Source organism: Mustela nivalis, assembly GCF_964662115.1.
Source record: "Mustela nivalis genome assembly, chromosome: 8".
NCBI lineage: Eukaryota > Metazoa > Chordata > Mammalia > Carnivora > Mustelidae > Mustela > Mustela nivalis.
In genome coordinates this window covers 131,779,717-131,799,022 of record NC_139027.1, presented here as the reverse complement: position 1 = coordinate 131,799,022, position 19,306 = coordinate 131,779,717, and the positions used below count along the sequence as shown (strand labels likewise).

The window sequence follows — 19,306 nt, the reverse complement described above, 5'->3', positions numbered from 1 at the left end:
CGCATTTGAAGCATCTGCTGCTGTTGCTGCTGCTGCTGCTGCTGCTGCTGTAACCCTGGTCTCGCCCCTGGGATGCTATTGGCCCGCAGAGGCAAGGTGGGCATCGAGCCGCCCACTGCAGGTCTGGGTAAGGAAGCATTATAATCTGCTCCGGGTCTTCCCATGGAGTTTGCACTCATATGTTCCATTCTACTGGCCTTTGAGTTTGGTAGGCCCCAGTCTCCTGAGGAAGGAGTCTGATTCACAGTCACATTTCTGTTTGGTCCACCTACAACAGGCAGAAATGATTATGTCTTTCCCATTATTATACTAAAATCCTTCTTATATAAGTACAGTCATTACATACAACTTTGACCAAAAAAGTGCTGTCATCCTAAGAATAGGGCTGGCCAACTATTAAGACATTCATTTTTCAAGACATTTTTTTTTTAAGATTTTATTTATTTATTTGTTTGTTTGTTTGTTTGACAGAGAGAGATCACAAGTAGGCAGAGAAGCAGGGGGGGGGGTGGGGAAGCAGGCTTCCCGCCGAGCAGAGAGCCCAATGCGGGCCTCGATCCCAGGACCCTGGGACCATGACCTGAGCTGAAGGCAGCGGCTTAACCCACTGAGCCACCCAGGCGCCCCTCAAGACATTTCTGATAGGCAACTATTGCCACATATTCAAGTAGCTTCCTTGAGAGTTTAAAATAACCAAGATGTAGAATAAATTAAGGAAACTCATGACAGAAATATTATGCTACTGTTATTCAAAAACCTATTATTTAATCCCAATTACTTAAATGGCGTTAAGTGTTTTATTAAATTTAAAAAGAAAATTTTATCCATAAGTACTGGTTAGAAATGACATACCCATAGTTGAGCCGTAATTTTCCTGACTATCCATCATTCTTGGATTCCCACCCAACATGGGCTGCTTTGGTAACATGGGGAAAGCACCGATATTCTTTACTGGAGGACTTGATCCAACAGCAACAGGGCTATCTAGAGACACAGCTCGGTTATATGGGGGACGAATGGCCTGCACAGACTGTGGACTCCTCAAACCTGCTGAAACACAGATGCACAATACATAAAAATTCTCTGATGATTCAGTACATAAGTAATCAAGCACAACACATGAATACCAATACCAACCACAAAAGAACATCTTTCTTACTAAAATAAACAGTAAGTATAGAAGGAAAAAAAAAGGAGAAGGAAGAAAACAAAAAGCCTCAGATTCCAATATGGAATACAGTAGAAACAGAGTCCCAGTGTTGGCTGATGTACTGGGCACTGTTCCATAGCCTGATGCGGTCATTCATATTCTGCTTCACTTAATATTGAAAAAGTTATCAAGGTTCAAACTCCTAGAGGTTCTTCCCTATATGTACTTACGTCAGTTGTTTAAAATTTTTTAATTAAATTTAACTAGACAAGTTGCCATCTAATCAAACAAAGAATGAAATGTGAAATCTCCCCCTAACATTTTTCTTTCTCCAACCTAGCTGACTGATTGTGGACTACCCACTTCAGTTTAGGAAACAGTGCCACTGAAAATGAGTAACTACCATTCCTGATAACTGACTTTTTCTTGTTCAATCAATACTTGTACTACACCCTTATGAGTGAGGAAACCACACAGCTGCGGAAGAGAGGCTGGAGGACAATCAGCCAACAATAAAAGAAGAAAAGTCTCACAGCTAAATGACAAAGTTCCACAAGTGTCACAGAAAAGGTTTCAATTACAAGTTTTAGCTGCTTTTTAATTCAAGTCTCTGTGCCAAACAAAAATATATGCTCTGGTAGCTACTACTCAACTGGAGCAACCAAAGATGAACATATCCTAGAATGTTTCATGATTACTGGTGTATTAGTTAGAAATAGCAAATTTTAAGAACAGGAAAATGTCCAGGGAACTTTTTAGAACATATGCACTATGAATTATTTAAAAACAAACAAACAAACAAACAAACCCTGAGAGGCACGATATGTATTTTTTAGTTAAAAATGTTAATTAGATTTCCATCCTATTACAAGAGTACAGCTGACCCTTGAACACCAAAGGGTTAGGAGCACTGAGCTCCCAACAAAGCCAAAAATCCATATAACTACTGACCCCAAAAACCTAACTACTAATATACTCTGACCAAAATACTTATCAGTAAGTCAACTGACACATATTTTGTTTATTACATATATAATATGCTATATTCTTTTTTTCTTTAAGATTTTGTCAGAGAGAGAGAGAGCACACACATGTGCACAAGCAGGCAGAGCTGGAGAGAGAAGCAGGCTCCCCACAGAGCAAGGAGCCCGATGTGGAACTTGATCCCAGGACCCTGGGATCGTGACCTGAGCCCAAGGCAGCGGCTTAACCGACTAAGCCACCCAGGCACCCCTTATACTATATTCTTAAAATGAACTAGAGAAATCAAGAAAATCATGAGAAAGGTACCTAGGTGACCTAGCCGGTTAAGTGTCTAACTCTTGATCTCAGCTCAGGTCTTGATCTCAAGGGTTGCAAGTTCAGGCATTGCGTTTTATCTGGGCTTTGATTGTGAGAAAACACATTTACAATACTGCATGTACTGAAAAGATCCGTGTGTGTAACTGAACACATGCAATCCAAACCAGTGTTGTTCAAGGGGTAACTGCATGTGCAAAGGTACAGAAACTTTTAATTTTTATTAACATACAATGTATTATTTGTCTCAGAGGTTCAGGTCTGTGATTCATCAGTCACACACAATGCATAGCACTCACCAGAGCACATAGCCACCCCAGTGTCCATCACCCGCCACCCCATCCCTCCCATCCCCTCCACTCCAGCAACCCCCCGTTTGTTTCCTGAGACCAAGAGTCTCTTAAGCTTTGTCTCCCTCTCTGGTTTCACCTTGTTTCATTTTTTTCCCCTCCCTACCCCTATGATCCTCTCTGTCTTGTTTCTCAAATTCCTCAAATCAGTGAGATCATATGCTAACTGTCCCTCTTGGACTGACTGATTTTTCTTAGCATAAGAAAAATGCTAGTTCCATCCACGTCATTGCAAATGGCAGGATTTGGGGGGGGGGGGGGGTTGACAGCTGCATAATATTCCATTGTGTATATATATATATACACACACACACACACACACACACACACACACACACCACATCTTCTTTATCCATTCTTCTCCTGCATGTTGATGGACATCCAGGCTCTTTCCATAGTTTGGCTATTCTGGACTTTGCTGCTATAAACATTGGGGTGGTGCAGAAACTTTTAAAAGGCAGCAAGAATAAAACCTAGTTCTTTCTTACCCAGAGAATTAGTTCCTTGAAACATCTGTTGCTTGGTTCCCAGATTACTACCATTTGTGGATATGGAATTATTATAAAAGTCAGAACTAGTCAGATCACCAAGAATAGCATCTAGATTATCCAAGTCTCCAGATCCCTGGGGGGGGAAAATTAATTAACCAGTGTTAATTTTTATTTCTTTTTAATTAACATTACTAGATATACAAAGGTATAAACCTATTCATCAGAAGAACACAAATTAAGTGGAAATAAGTAAAATACAATAGTTAACCTAAAGTGATAATACCCAACTTAAAGTCTGGATTCTTAAAACCCTTACCCTAAGTTTTCATCCTTGAAATTTATACATCAGCATATTGAAATAAATTCTCTGGGTTTGGAAGTGCTTTTGAAGGGGCATTTTTAAAATCTGCACTAGAACTTTAATTCTCAAGCTGTAAAATATTTTCCAGTTAATGTTACTCAGGATCATTAGCTGACAAAGTCATCTGCCTCTACACCTACCTTTGGAAAACAAGTGTAAGTAATAATAAAGGCAACAAGCAGATGTTCAATAAGAGATTCGCAGGCATGGTTCAAAAAGGAGTCTTGGTCCACAAATTTGGAGAGCACTATGTTAAACGAAATCAAACAGATATCCTAACAGTAAGACCTCCCCAAGACTAATTTTCTCAGATGTATAATGAAGTCTCCTGGAAGAGTGTTCCTCAAGCAGAGTTTGGGAAACCCTTATACAGAATGAGATCACATACAGAAGGCAACTTGACTGTAGGCACAAATCAAATTCTGTTACTTAATACAGTTTTTTCCCGTTTCTTTCTACTACCCCTTTAAAAGACCCAATATGCTCATTCCGACAATAAAAACCTCCATGAAAATTTTCAAACTGGCTACCAACTGGTTCTAGTCAGAGTCACATTTTAAAACACACACATCTCGTATTTCCAAACTCCATCATAATACACCTTACAGATTCCCAAAATATTATAAAGAAATGACAGCTCTAGAGTAAATTCCATTACATAAACCTAAAACAGAAGACAAGATTCTGCATGTAACACATGGTCTTTCCAACACCGAAATGCAGTGATGAAACACAATGACTGAGCTGGAAGAGAGAAAGAACAAGTTACCTCTTCATTTGTTTCTGTCTTAATTTTAGAGTCCTTCTCTTGACTCGAGCTCGGGATGGCGGAGCTGCTGCACTGACTCAGTTTACCGTCCACTCCTTCCACTTTAGGCTGCAGTTCTTTGGAGAGTGTGTCACTAGGATCATCCCTGTCCAGCAGGTATCTAAGAAGTGCGTTATTTTCCTTCTTCTTAGGACTCAGTTGCTCCTGCTTGACACTCCCTTCCACACAGGACGCCGTACTACTGGTGTCCTTCCCAGTGGCCTCTGCGGTGATCTTGGCCACATCCGCAGGTGAATTCCCATCCTGCAGCAACTTGTGCAGAATCCGGTGCTTCTCCTGCAGCAGGGACCCGTGCATATTCGATGTGGAGGACACTCCTCCAGAGGTTGAGGAAGAGACCCCAGAGGGGCTGGTGACATTAATGGAAGAGTCTTTACAACTTGAATCCAAGGGGGAGTTGGTCAAGGAGGAATGGCCCCGGTCATCAGAAGAACAGGTAAGTAATTGCAGTAATTTTTTATGACCTTTGCTTTCCAAAGGACCCCTCTGATTCTCTGACCCTTCAACAGTGCTCTCCTTACTGTCTTTGTCACTGAGGTGATCCCTGCTATTTGACTGACACACTGAACTCTCCACTGGATTCTGGTCACAATACAAGCCCAGGGGACTCTTAGAATCCTGACTGTTCACTTTATTTGGCTGGCTCATATTCATATTGGGAGAGTGATCCAATTTGGGGCCTGGTGAAGACAGAGTGGATAAAAGAGAAGTCCCCACTCCCTCACTGATAGCTTGCAGAGCACTCAGAGAGCTGCTAGAAAAGCTGTGGCTCCCAGTATTACCAGAAGATCCCATGGGAGAGTGCACACCTGGATTGGGAGAGAAATAAAGGAAAGAATTAGACTATTGGATGCTGTAACAAAATGCCACTGAACTCTCTAAAAGTTAACCTTAAATTGAACTAGCTTCACAAGGATTGTAACAGAAGAAGAGAAGAACTACTGAGGAAGAAAAAAATAAAGAAAAGGAAATGCCAACAACAGTACCTGCAACAGGAGAAAACTGGTGTGAGGCCATCTTTGGACTCCCACGGTTACGAGGAGATATCATGATGTTCTGCTGGTTGGAACCAAGGCCAGGGCTCCCATGTGGGGGACTACTCATGTTGAGACCATAGTTGCTGTTCTGGTAGGAAGATGGTGACTGCATGCCTGCCCCAGGGTTCATTGAAGCTATGGGATTCGAGGGCCCATACCTAGCCCCACTCATTGGCCCTATGCTGCTGGGGTCAGCCAAGCCATAGGTCCTGTTGCTCAGCATCTGTAAACCTTGGTTTGGTGACATGCTCATGCTGCCTACTGAACTACTGCATCCAGCTGCTGGAGGTCTAATCCCTGGTCCGACAGGATTCGTGTTTTGTCTATACCCATTCTGTTCCCTACGAAGAAAGAAGACAAACTTTCACTAAAATATTACAGGCATGCATTAAAGCACTTTTTTTTTTTTTTTAATGATGAAGTAAGTGCCCAGGAGCTTAACTCCTAGGCTCCATTCCAATACTCAGTGTCAGTCCCAATCTAAGTATTAATCAGTTATGAACCCAGTAATATATTTTTTAATATGCCACAGAATCTAAATGAGTGACCACGAGCACAAGGGCCAACAACTATGGTAGCTGGCATCACAGCAGGGTTTACTACAGTTGCCACACCTGTAGGGGCTAACCTGGAGGGGACTGCAAATTACTCAAGATAGTTAATGCATGAATAGTCTGCTCTTCCATGTGCTGCTCATTTACCATTAGCAAGAGCAACATATCTTTTTTTCTTAAAGTCTTTCAAATTTCAAATTCAATCGTTAGAAGCAACATAAACGTATCATCAGAAATAAAACGTAACAGAGGTAGTCAGATTTTTTATGTTCTTTTATTCACAAGCCTTCCCATTCCCCAGCTTTCCCAGGGAGTATTTAATGAACAAATCCTCATTTTCACATAATAATATAACCTTAAAAATATGTGCTCGCTTTGGCAGCATGTATATCAAAATAGTAAAGTGTGTGTGTGTGTGTGTGTGTGTACACACATATACATACTCTCCCAATGATCACAAGATAATAGATCATTTCACTATCCAGGAATCTAAACTCACTTCAGCAAACCCAACATCTCTGCTTTTTCTCGTTAAATCTCTGTAGATTGATAATAAAGCATCTTGAGAACACTGCTGCATTTAATGTGAGGACACAGCAAACGATCATTACCTCTGAAGAAAGTGAGTCGAAACAAAGCCATGCCGATCATTTGTGACAGGATTTCGGAAGAGTTTGCTTTTGGTTTGTGCCGACACTATGGTTCCATCAGCCAACGAGAACCGATACACTGGGGTTTCGGCATGGCCATGGATATAAGCTGTTGGGAAAAATACACCATCACTAGTGACTATAATTGGAAAAACAGATACGCGTAAGAGAGGAGGGAAAGGAAATGTACTTTAAGTGCCACATTTTCTCAATCCAGTGAAAATACTGGACCTGCACCAAAATTACAAGCATGGTAAAAGAAAAATGCTCAAGAATCACTTTCCTACCCCACACACAAAAACAACTATGAATACACTTAATGCTTTAAAGTATACAAACACAACAAAAAAGACCAAGAATCAAACTCAAAATTCTTTACCTTCTTGATAGTGACGTTTCTGAGACCACGACTGACCATCATTAAGACTAAAAAATCTCTGGATACACCTTCGGATTATATCTTCAAAGCCGGGTCTCATGGAGGATCTCAGTGAATTTGTATCTATGTTGACAACTTTTCCTATTAAACAGAAGATCGAGATTTAAATCCAACCCACGAGTATTTACTGGTTGCACACTTCACAGGTTTGCACTGAAGAATAAAATAAAGACACTAAATCTTTGCTCCACCTTCTCTGCTATATCCAGAACTCTTCAAGGACATGGTCCTACAGGAAACTCTTACATTAAATGTTCTGCTGTACAAAACATAAGAGAGTATCACAAAACTCCTTTCACTTTCTGAAAGTACAGAGTATGACGTATCCAGATAACCTTGGGTTCATTTTCACTTCAAGAAGACCACCACCTACTACTGAAATTTTTCATCTGAGGATATTCTGTCTCTGCAACTATGAAAATACCTGCCTACACAGCTAGCAGGAACAATTCTTTCCATCCGAGAGGTGACTGCATTTTTGGACACTTAAAATCTAAACCAGAAAGGTTAACCAAATACTCGTTTCTTTAACTCTGGAAGTGTCTGACTTTTGCTTATTACCAAATACACTAGAGACAAAATTTATACAATTCAAACATGTTATAAAATTACAGGTTTCACTAAAATGGTCCTTAAAAAAAAAATGGACAACTAGGCCTTGCCACACTTTCTGAGCAGTACCAGGGCAAGATGGCAAGAATAAACACCTACAAAAAGTGTCAAAAAGGAGCAAAGAAGAGGGGACCCTGGGCGGCTCAGTCTGTTAAATGTCCAACTTGATTTTGGTTCAGGTCATGATCTCAGGGACATGAGATCAAGCCTAGCACTAGGCTTTATGCTGGGTGTGGAGCCTGCTTAAGATTCTCTCTCAATAAAACAAAATATTAATAGTAATAAACTTTACAATTTTTTTTAAAAAGGAGCCAAGAAGAAAGTAGTTGACCCATTGTCAAAGAAAAGAGTGGTATGAGGAGAAAGCACTAGCTATGTTCCATATAAGGAATATTCAAGAAAACAGTCATAAGAACTTTGTCAAAAGGACTAAAATGCCTCTGATGGCCTCAAGAGTTGTGCTTTTGAAGCAAGCCTTGCTGATTTGCAAAACTGTGAAGTAACATTTTAAAAATTCAAAATAATTACTGAGGATGTCCTGGGCAAAAACTGTGATCAACATTCAGGACATGGTTATCCACAACAAAATATGCTCCCTTGTCACAAAATGTCAGTCTACGATTGAAAGCTCATGTTGCTGCCAAAACTCACTGATTGTTTTTGTCTGTTCTGCACAGGACTTACTAAAAAAAAACACAATACCTACATCCACACGACCTCTTGTGCTCAGAACCAACAGGGTCCACCGAATCAGGAAGGTGATGAAACATCCTGACCCACCAGGCAAACAAATGACTTAAAAGAAGTAGTCAAGGGCACCTGGGTGGCTCAGTGGGTTAAGCTGCTGCCTTCGGCTCAGGTCATGATCTAGGGATCCTGGGATCCAGTCCCCCATCGGGCTCTCTGCTCAGCAGGGAGCCTGCTTCCTCCTCTCTCTCTCTCTCTCTGCCTGCCTCTCTGCCTACTTGTGATCTCTCTCTCTCTCTCTCTCTCTCTCTCAAATAAATAAATAAATAAATAAATAAAATCTTTTGGAAAAAAAAAAGTAGTCAATAATTTGACTGGAAAGTCTTTTCTATATCTTTCCTAATCTATTTTTTATTATGTTCAGTTAGTTTTTGATGTAGTGTTCAATGATTCATTAGTTCTATCTCCTGATCTATTTATCCTCTCCACGATGTGTTTGTCAAAAAAGTAAAAATACTGAAGAAAATCAGGTTTGGGTTAGGGAAACTCATAAAGCTTCACATGGTAAAAGAGAGTTCTAAAAATGCTACTGTGGAGGCGCCTGGGTGACTCAGTGGGTTAAGCCTCTGCCTTTGGCTGAAGTCATGATCTCAGGGTCCCGGGACCGAGCCCCATGCTGGGTTCTCTGCTCGACAGGGAGCCTGCTTTCCCCTCTCTCTCTGCCTGCCTCTCTGCCTACTTGTGATCCTTGTCAAATAAAAAAAAATAAAAATAAATAAATAAATAAATAAATAAACAAATAAATAAATAAATAAAATCTTTAAAATAAATAAATAAATAAAAATAGGGGGCACCTGGGCGGCTCAGTGGGTTAAAGCCTCTACTTTTGGCTCAGGTCATAATCTCAGGGTCCTGTGATCTAGGGAGTCTGCTTCCCTCTCTCTCTGCCTACTTGTGATCGATCTCTCTCTCTCTCTCTCTCTCTGTCAAATAAATAAATAAATAATATTTTTAAGAAATGAATAAATAAATAAATGATAAAAAATGAAAATAAAAATGCTACTGGGGATGACAAAGGCCACTAATGGTGGATGAGCTGACAGACAGAGCCCCCAGTCTAAGAATCTGTTTAAAATTCAGACCTTTAATGATATTTTTGAAAAAACAAAAAAACACCTTGGCAGGGGGACCTACAAAGAAGGGGCAAATGCATTCCAGGAAGAGTAAATGCTTATGCACTGTGCCCAGAATAAGGATGTTCTGTCCTCAACCACCTCCCCTGAGCTTAGCTCCAAGAGCCAGATGACGAGCACAAAAGAGATGCTCAGAAAAAATTTACATCAGGGACAGAGAATAAAACCTCTCCAAAAAAAGTACTGTGCTGAGTGTAACAAACCTCCTACGAAAGAACAGGCAGCAAGTGAGAAATACCAGCTATGGTAAGATAGTTCTCAGATGGGACCCAGACGAAACTATTTGATTTTTCCTGGTTGGTAATTTCTAACTTTTATAATGTGTATATATATATATTGCTTTTATAATAAAAGAAAACATTAATAAGATTAAATTTTAAAGGTTCTAGTCACTAAACTACTTGAGTAAAGATGTTCTATTTAGTATTCTCTTCTTTTTTTCCCATTTAGTATTTTCTATTACAAAATGTGGAATATTACTATTTGGGGAGAAAACTTAGTCTGCCAAGTCATAACATATACAGAGAAAGAACCACTCCAGAAGGCAAAAATTCCTCTTAGTGGGTTTCCATATCTCAAGTAAATAAAGAAAAAAGTTTTTCCAATATGAAATATTTATAAGTTTAAATTTTTATTTAAATATTTAACAGATTAAATTAAGAATACAAAGACCGTTTTGCTATTGTTTCATCTGTGAAAATTAATCTCATGCAGCCTCAAGATGGGTAACTGACCCTGGCATAAAATGGTAACTACAAAAATAGCTTTTTAACAGTAAAATATTGTTATATATGTATGTGTACATAACATATATATTTATTTATTTATTTATCTCAAAAATAGCTAGAGATATGTTAGATATTTTAAACCTACTCCATTTTATCAAATTACTTATTGCAGGTCCACATGGTAGACAAAAACAAACAGCACAGACGTCAACATCGGGGAGACCCAGCTACAAATTCTTTATTAGCCAGGATCTTGGACAAGTAACCCAACATATCTATCACCAGGCCTAGTTCCCCATCTCTGAGACAGCACTTAGAAGACACACCATGGCTTCACCTTTCAGGGTTAGATGATCACAAGAGTTACCCTGAAGGTAAACACAGAGAATACTGCCACCGCATTTAACTTTATATTGTGCCTTATCACTCATATTGGCTTTAATTCCTTATTCCCATAGCCAAAAAAGGGCAGACCAAGATTGAAGTTTGGGGCACCTCAGTGGCTCAGTCAGTTAAGCCTCTATCTTCAGCTCAAGTCATGATCCTGGGCTCCTGGATTGAGCCCCATGTTGGGCTCCCTGCTCAGTGGGGAGCCTGCTTCTCCCTCTCCCTCCGCTGCTCCACCTGAACTCTCTCTAATAAATAAATAATTTTTTTAAAAAATCTTTAATTGAAGCTCATGCTGATATTAAGAATTACTCCCAGGAATTCTCATTAAATTACCTATATTTTTGAAAACTTATTTATGAAAAATGGGTTTCAAGTTAGAGAAAGAAATAATAACTTCTGATTTGAAATGTTATTTGGAGAGAGAGCTAGGTGCCTCTACATTTATTTTTTATTTATTTGAGGGATTTTATATCTCAAATATACCCACCACAAATGCCAGGGGTCTCAGTGAATCTCAGAGCTGCATAAGAAACAAAAGGAGTAATCCATGCAAAGCATTCATTACAGGGACAGAGGAACTTACATGATAATGCAGGCTGTAGAAATAGTAAACTTTTATAAAAACTCACCAATGAACAAAATGTATACACACACATATACCAAGTGTTTACCTGAAAGATCATGTCTAGTAATAAAGCTCTCAGGGTTTGAGGGAAACGCTCTTTCTCCTGTAGTAATGCGGCGTGCTACACAGATCATACAGGATTGCAAATCTACAATAAAAATTTAACCAGGTAAGGATTATATTTAACTTTAGGACAAGTGTATTCAGTCTACGGCCATACCACCCTGAACGCGCCCGATCTCGTCTGATCTCGGAAACTAAGCAGGGTCGGGCCTGGTTAGTACTTGGATGGGAGGACAAGTGTATTCAATAGGCAAGTAAGGATGTGGAATTCAGTGAACGAATACGACAATGGAAATCACAGAACTAGAAATGTGGCCACTGTTTGACAGAATCTCAAACATGTGGTAAATCTTACCTTCCCCTTCCTCCATCATGGCTCGTGGCTGAGACAGGGCAAAGCACTGCATTGTTTCATATCTCTGGCGCATTTCAGGACCAGTGTTTATGTCTTCCAGAATATCATGAGGTGTTTTCATCAACATACGGCAATTAAACGTATGGCTTTTTTGTCTCTGGGTCTCATTTGTCCAGGCAACTCCATTAACTATGGAAAACAAAAGGAAAAGTTTTTTAAAAGCTGGCAATTCAGTCTATGACTACCATCAAAAATTTAAGCTGTACTTTCTCATTACTATGGTTTCTACAGTAATTTCTACACAGACATTTTGCAATGGCAAAATATATAATAATACTGGAATGATCTCCATTTCAACAGAAATCTCACCATTTTGTAATTTGCTGTATATCTGGCCCAATGAAATGTGTACCAAATTCCAAATTCACCAAGTCATCTTTGAAAGTTTTGTTATTAATGACCTGCCCTTCTGCACAAGTATGATCACTCTGCCTCCCAAAATGTGGGTTCAATTTTCTAAGAAACTATCAAGAAAATAATTTTTTAGCTTATTTAGAAAATGCACATTAAAAGGCTACCTGTAGATTTTGGTAAGTTTTTAAGGAAATCCTTTCTGTCTTCTTCATGCAAGATATTGTAGACACTTGTATTAACCAGGTCTTCTTGCTTATACTGCAGATACTGTGTGACATTCTCTGACACAAATACAATGTTTCCATCACGATTCACCACAAACAGGAAACCATCCAATGCCTAAAGTGGGATATGTTAATATTAGCTATTATGGCCTGAACTGTATCCCCACCAAAACTCACATGTTGAAGCCCTAACCTTCATACAAACAGGGCTCTAATCCGACAGGATTGATGTTCATATGTAACAAAAGAGACACCAGGGATGCACATACACAGAGAGATCATATGAAGATATACGGAAAAGGCAACCACCTACACGCCAAGGAAAGAGGTCTCAGGAGGGATACCAAGCCTGCCAACACTTGACACTGGAGACTTCCACCCTCCAGAACTTTAAGAAATAAATTCCTGAGAGTGCCTTGGTGGCTCAGTCAGTTAAATGTCCAACTCTTGATTTCAGCTCAGGTCATGATCTCAAGGTCGGAAGATCTAGCCCCGCATCAGGATCCATATCTGCTTAAGATTGTCTCTCTCTTCCTCACCCTCTGCCTCTCCCCCACTCTCCCACTCTTAAAAAAGAAAGAAACAGCCACCCAATCTGTGATATTTTGTTATGGCAGCCTTAGCCAATTAAGACACCAGACTTAAAGTACTAAACAGAAATTTTAAAACTACTGTTGATCTGGGGCGCCTGGGTGGCTCAGTGGGTTAAGCCGCTACCTTTGGCTCAGGTCATGATCTCAGGGTCCTGGGATCGAGCTCCGCATCGGGCTCTCTGCTCAGCAGGGGGCCTGCTTCCCTTCCTCTCTCTCTGCCTGCCTCTCTGCCTACTTGTGATCTCTGTCTGTCAAATAAATAAATAAATAAAATCTTAAAAAAATTAAAAAAAAAAAACTACTGTTGATCTAACAACCACCACAATTATCAGCGACCAGTTACCATTCCTATTAACATCAACACAAATACTATAGGGCTTTATAAAAAATAAAAAGAATTGGGGGAAAAATAACTACAGTCAACATAAAATCTGAATTTTTGAAGAATCATAATCTAATTATAATCTCATTATATTCTAATTATAATCTAATTTTTGAAGAATTATATCTTGAAAGGAGCTTCAAAAAATAAGAAAATTATCCTTAGCACATACTGTTTTTCCACTTGATACCAAGTCAAGCTTTAGGCACTATACTACTCCCAAAGAAGAACTAAGTTGATCAACTAAAGAGCAGTTGGAGTAAACTAGTTGAAACAACAAAGAAAAATTAATAGGTGCACTTTATAAAGAGCCTCCCTGTTCCCAACTCCTGCTTTGAAGTAAGAGAAACATGCTGTAGGTGCTACAGGTGAATCAACACTATTTAAGGAAACTACTTACAAAATAATTTTTAATTACATTACAAAAGTGTATTTTTAAGTCTTAAAAATTCCTCAAAAAAGTATAATATACTTGCCTGAAGTAAAAGTGGCCCTAAGGAGTCTTTATCAATAACTCCCTGTCCTGTAGAGGATACATCAGCTTTCTGAACATCATCATCACTGGAAATAGCTTTTCCTGAAAAGATACAAGGCAGTACTACAAATAGCATATGCTTATCAGCTATAGGTCAATTTCACCTTGACACAGTGCCCAGAACAAAGACACACATTGAACATATATATGCACATATGTAACATTTCATGATAAGAAAACAATGCTATAATTTTTAAATGTTAAAACTTAAGATTTACCCAGGAGGGCAGAAGCTACCCTCAATTTTTCTTCACTACTACATGTACTATCCACGGCTTCCTGAAAGGAAGCTAACACGTGACTAGGTGAGAACACAGGCCTCTATCTACTTCTCTATTAACTGTTTCTCGAAGAGTACAGCTGGTCAACTCATTTGTCCAGTCCCACAGGCTAGGTTCAATTAGCAGCAGTCCGTACATGAGCAACAAGGAAGCCAAAAGACAAATGTAAACACAGTTGACAAGTTTCCTTCTGAAAATACTTGAGTGTTTTTCTTACTTTGTATTACCTTGCTCTTTTATTTGACGTATCTGTCTTACTGTTTCCTTTAAAATTGCACATTTATCTGGTTTGACATTGAAATTGTCAATATCGCTAAGATTAGCAGATATCAGTTCAGCCAATTCTTCAATATATTTACTCTCCTGCTCCCGTCTCCACTTTTCACCACTGCAGGTAAGACTGAGAGAGAGGGGGAGGGGGGTCATGAATACACCTATCACACAAGAGCAGTGAGCAGAACAAGTACACAGCACCACTACTTTCACATCTAAACAAACTGAATTCAGCCAATAGAAACCATCAAAGCCTTGTCTTGGAGAAGTAGTAGAATAGAGTAGAAATTCAGGCAAACCTAAATTTCAATTCAACCTTTTTGTTAGCCTGGTGGCCTTGGGCAGACTTAGTCTCAGTATCTTCATCGGGAATATGAGGATACATAGTCTTTACCTCACAGAGACAGTAAAACAACAAAGAATAAGGAAAACAGTGTTAGCTACTTATTAATGACAAGGTTTTATGGTTTACAGATCATTTTTTACTCTGCAAAAATCACATTAAAACAAATCATATTGGCCTTGACAAACACTAAAAAGGCTAGAGTATCACTGCATAAAATGAAATACTTGATTTCCATTTTTTAAACTTCAAACTTCATTCAGGAAAAGAATGATGAAACCCCACAAATGTCAAAATACCAACTTACATTTTCTTACAGGAATTTGAAGAGTCTTACTTGGATAATATCAATTATCTATTCCTAACTCCTACCTACCTCCTCCACTGAGAAATGCTTCACACTGTATCAAAGGTGTTAGTGTAAGATTCTTGCTTCTATCTGAATCAGCAACAAAATTTCTATAGCATCATAAGGATGTCCATCTGATCACTATGCCACACTACTTACTACAAAACGAAATCATATAATTTAAGCAAAGACAAAAAAAAGAAAAATTTAACCAGAGAATATAAATAACAGAAAGCTGAAATGCTATCTTTAAGCAAAAATATAACGGTAGGGGGAGGAGCCTTTGGTGAAGCATCAGGAAATACACTGCCTACCCTTGTCCTGGAGTATCACATGGCAATTTGCGTTTTCGTGAATCAGGGGCCAGTGGATCCAAGGAGCTTTCTCCCAATCCGCTCATCGTGACTACACATCAGCAACTAAGAAAGAATAATGAGAAGATGAAAATATTATATAATATCCGTGACTTTACAAAGCTATTGTATGCTTGAATGGCTTAATCTTATAATTCCAAATAACACCCTCTCCATGGTTAAATGATTCTTTTTTTTTTTTAAAGATTTTATTTATTTCTTTGAGAGAGAGACAGAAAGACAGCAGGAGCAAGAGGAGCAGCTAAGGGAGAGAGAGAGGGACAAGCAAACTCCTGAGCAGGGAGCACGCAGGGCTCAATCTCAGCACCCCGAGATCATGACCTGAGCCAAAGTCAAACACTTAACCAACTGAGGCACCCAGGCACCCCCATGGTTAGAGGATTCTTAATACTCTTTATTATAAATTTGTATTTCGAAGACAACGTCGAGTTCATATTCCAGTTTAATTATGCAGAACGTACAACTCCAAGACTAAAATGTTTCTCAAGTCCTACTAAAAATGTGTATGTTAAACACTACAAAGGATAAGGAAGGCATCTTTTCATACTTAATAACAAGAAAAAGAGACTGCCAACTCTCCAAGTGATGAAATCCCAAGGCACCCAGCTGGCTCAGTTAGTAGAGAAGGTGACTCTTGCTCTCAGAGTTTTGAGTTTTGAGCCCCAATGCTGGGTGTGGAGATTACTTAAAAATAAAAATCTTGAAAAAAAAATCCTACATTTTATTTTTACCCAAGAAAGCACAAATTAGAGCTTATCTTGTCATCTAGTATAGAGTCTTCAAATGATAAAAGTCTAACTTTTTTTTAGGCTATTTTCAAGGTAGCACATGGCTTTCCTTCACCATTTCATTAGTATTTATTACCTACTGTATTGTTCTTCTGTGACTTCAAAATAAACCTGGAATGTGTAAATAACACATAAACTCCACTATGTTAGGCCTGGAGAGAAGATGTACAATAAAGAATTCATGGGAGGGGAAAAAGGGATTCTGACAAGATCCATGTAGCAACAATTATCTTAATATTAACTGATGGAAATGTAATATGTTTTGATTAAGATTTCAATGATAAAGAAAATAAAAGTAGGGTGTTTCTTGTTGAAACAAAAACAGGTTTTAACATTCAGTAGTTCATAATTTTAAGACATCTACTAAGCCTTCACTAAGAACTCTGTCCTAAACTCTTCTTCCTAAACAGGAGCAATCATTTAGACAATCATTGTTCTAAAGAATTCCAAGTCCATCAAGAAGATCAAACTTTCCAAACTACTTTTTTCTTAGTATGTTAAAAATGGATCTTGCAGTTCATCTAGATTTTAGACATACAGTGAAGGACATAAATTTCCACTAGATGGCACAATAATACCAGGAAAGCAGACAAATAAAAATCCAAAATTTCACACATGATGCCAATGAAACTTAAAATACATAGCTTTTAAAATCAAAACCACATGATCATTAACCAAGAGTTCTAGATTATGACATCACCTTTACATATGCTGTAAGTATGAATTAAATACCAACAAAACTTATTCTACCTATAATTTTTGGTAGTAAAATGTAGAAGCTGAAAACAGATGTTTCCAAAGAGTTGTGGTTTTTTTTCCCCCTTACAAGTTAAAATAAAAGAGAAAAGAACTTAACATATCTTTTACTAATAGTGGCTCAATATGGGGTGCCTGGGTGGGTCAGTGGGTTGAGCAGCAAGCCCCTGATACCAGCTCAGGTAGTGATCCCGGGTTGTGAAAGGAAATCCCCGGTTGGGTGCCACAGCGAACAGGGAGCCTGTTCTGAGACTCTCTTGCCCACCCCCACCCCATGCCTGAACGTGCATGCACACGCTCTCACCCTCTAAAATAAATCAATCTCAAAAAAAAAAAAAAAAAAGTGGCTCAATATTATGATTTTGAAGCATACCCATACCCCACAATGCCAGAAATACTATTCTTCAAAAATGACAATGTCATAAAAAACAAAATCTTTAAGTATTCCAGATTTTAAAAAGTTAAAAAGAAATGACAAATGTGGTATTTGTTCCCATACTGGATTCTGTCCTAGACAGGGGAAGTGCTATAGAAGACATTAATGGATCAACTAGCAAAATTAGAATATGTACGGTAAGAATATTTTATCCGTGTCAAATTTACTTGAGTTCTGTACATGTTTAAGAGGTTATCCCTATTCTTAATATTTACAATAAATGGGCCATTATATAGGCAGATGACCCTCCAGTGGTGGAGGGATGGGGTTTATATATATTTTAAGTGACTGGGTGAGAAAAGGAACAGAAAGAAAAGCAAAGAAGAGGAAAAGAGGAGAACGGAGGGCAGCAAAATACTGACACTGGGTGAATCTTGATAGGAGAAAATTTTTAAGTTCTTTGTACTATTCTTTTTCTTGCAACTTTAAGTTTAAAATTATTTCCAGGGGTGCTTGGGTGGCTCAGTGGGTTAAAGCCTCTGCCTTCGGCCCAGGTTATGATCCCAGGGTCCTGGGATCAGAGCCCCACATCGGGCTCTCTGCTCAGCCAGGAGCCTGCTTCCCCTCCTATCTCTCTGCCTGCCTCTCTGCCTACTTGTGATCTCTAAATAAATAAATAAATAAATAAATAAATAAAATCATTTCCAAATAAAAATGTTTTAAAGTATGTTTAGTTTTGATTTCCAATTTTCATATTTAAAAACAGTCCTTAAGTATAGAAAAATAATTTTAGCTATGTCAATACACACCTGGTTTTATATGATTCATTCACAAAGTTATTTTTAAATTGAGTATCAAACCATCCAGTGAGTAGTAACATTTCTTTACTTTAAAAATATCACCTATTGCCCTCCCCCCCAAAAAAATCATCTATTCCACATCCTGGATATTATTTTCTTACTTTGGTATCAAACATAAGCTGAATCCCCAAAATTGAACAGCAAACTACTTAGTGAACAAATAGCATTTCTTTACTTTGAAAGATGTGATTTATTCTATAGTCTCCGTATTTTTTTTAATATTTTACTTATTTATTTGACACAGAGAAATCACAAGTAGGCAGAGAGGCAGGTGGGGGTGGGAGGGGGAGCAGGTTCCCTGCTGAGCAGAGAAGCTTGATCAATGCGCAGGGCTGGATCCCAGAACCCAGAGAGCATGACCTGAGCCAAAGGCAGAGGCTTAACCCACTGAGCCACCCAGATGCCCCTCTATAGTCTCAGTATTATTGCACCTTACTTTGCTATTAAATATTAAGCTGAATCTTCAGTCAGTTTAAGGTGTCCAGCATTTATTAAGTAGTCAATAAATGTCTTGAATAAATACTGAATAATGGAACATTCAACTTATTAAGTCACACTTTAGAATTCCCTTCACTCTAATTTATATAATAGTACAAATTTTTTAAATTTTTCACTTCTACACTTGACACAGGATGTCATTAAAATGAATTTTAAAGGCATAAATTACATCAGCAGAGAATGAAAACCCATGACAATCTCTTAGTATGGAAGAAATCAATAACCACAATTACCAGTCTAAACCAGAAACGCATACAAATCATTCATGTTAAGTCAATTTTTATGTGCATGTAGAGAAATATAAATATGTCAAATGTGTCCATACATACAGATGTGACTCTTTCTCTTGATCTGGCATAACAAGAAGCCATAAAGTGCATGACTGTACAGTCTATATACTACCAAACTTATTCTTTTTTATAGAATCCACTGACTCTAGTAACAAAA

At 38.5% G+C, this 19,306-nt stretch overlaps 1 protein-coding gene across 13 annotated transcripts in view; it reads right to left on the bottom strand.

The window, feature by feature from the left end:
- NCOA3 (nuclear receptor coactivator 3) overlaps nucleotides 1–19,306 on the bottom strand; it is a 139,172-nt gene that overhangs the window by 18,018 nt on the left and 101,848 nt on the right. For all 13 annotated transcript variants that reach the window (XM_082744791.1, XM_082744798.1, XM_082744786.1 and 10 more), the window contains 13 exons: nucleotides 15,522–15,626; nucleotides 14,470–14,642; nucleotides 13,903–14,003; nucleotides 12,392–12,566; nucleotides 11,814–12,002; nucleotides 11,442–11,543; nucleotides 7,101–7,241; nucleotides 6,683–6,830; nucleotides 5,467–5,858; nucleotides 4,421–5,289; nucleotides 3,288–3,423; nucleotides 853–1,047; nucleotides 2–268 (listed from right to left, as the gene is read on the bottom strand). In XM_082744791.1, coding sequence (XP_082600917.1) covers nucleotides 2–268; nucleotides 853–1,047; nucleotides 3,288–3,423; nucleotides 4,421–5,289; nucleotides 5,467–5,858; nucleotides 6,683–6,830; nucleotides 7,101–7,241; nucleotides 11,442–11,543; nucleotides 11,814–12,002; nucleotides 12,392–12,566; nucleotides 13,903–14,003; nucleotides 14,470–14,642; nucleotides 15,522–15,607 — 2,974 coding nt within the window. In that variant the 5' untranslated portion in view covers nucleotides 15,608–15,626. The remainder of the gene's footprint in view (nucleotide 1; nucleotides 269–852; nucleotides 1,048–3,287; nucleotides 3,424–4,420; nucleotides 5,290–5,466; nucleotides 5,859–6,682; nucleotides 6,831–7,100; nucleotides 7,242–11,441; nucleotides 11,544–11,813; nucleotides 12,003–12,391; nucleotides 12,567–13,902; nucleotides 14,004–14,469; nucleotides 14,643–15,521; nucleotides 15,627–19,306) is intronic.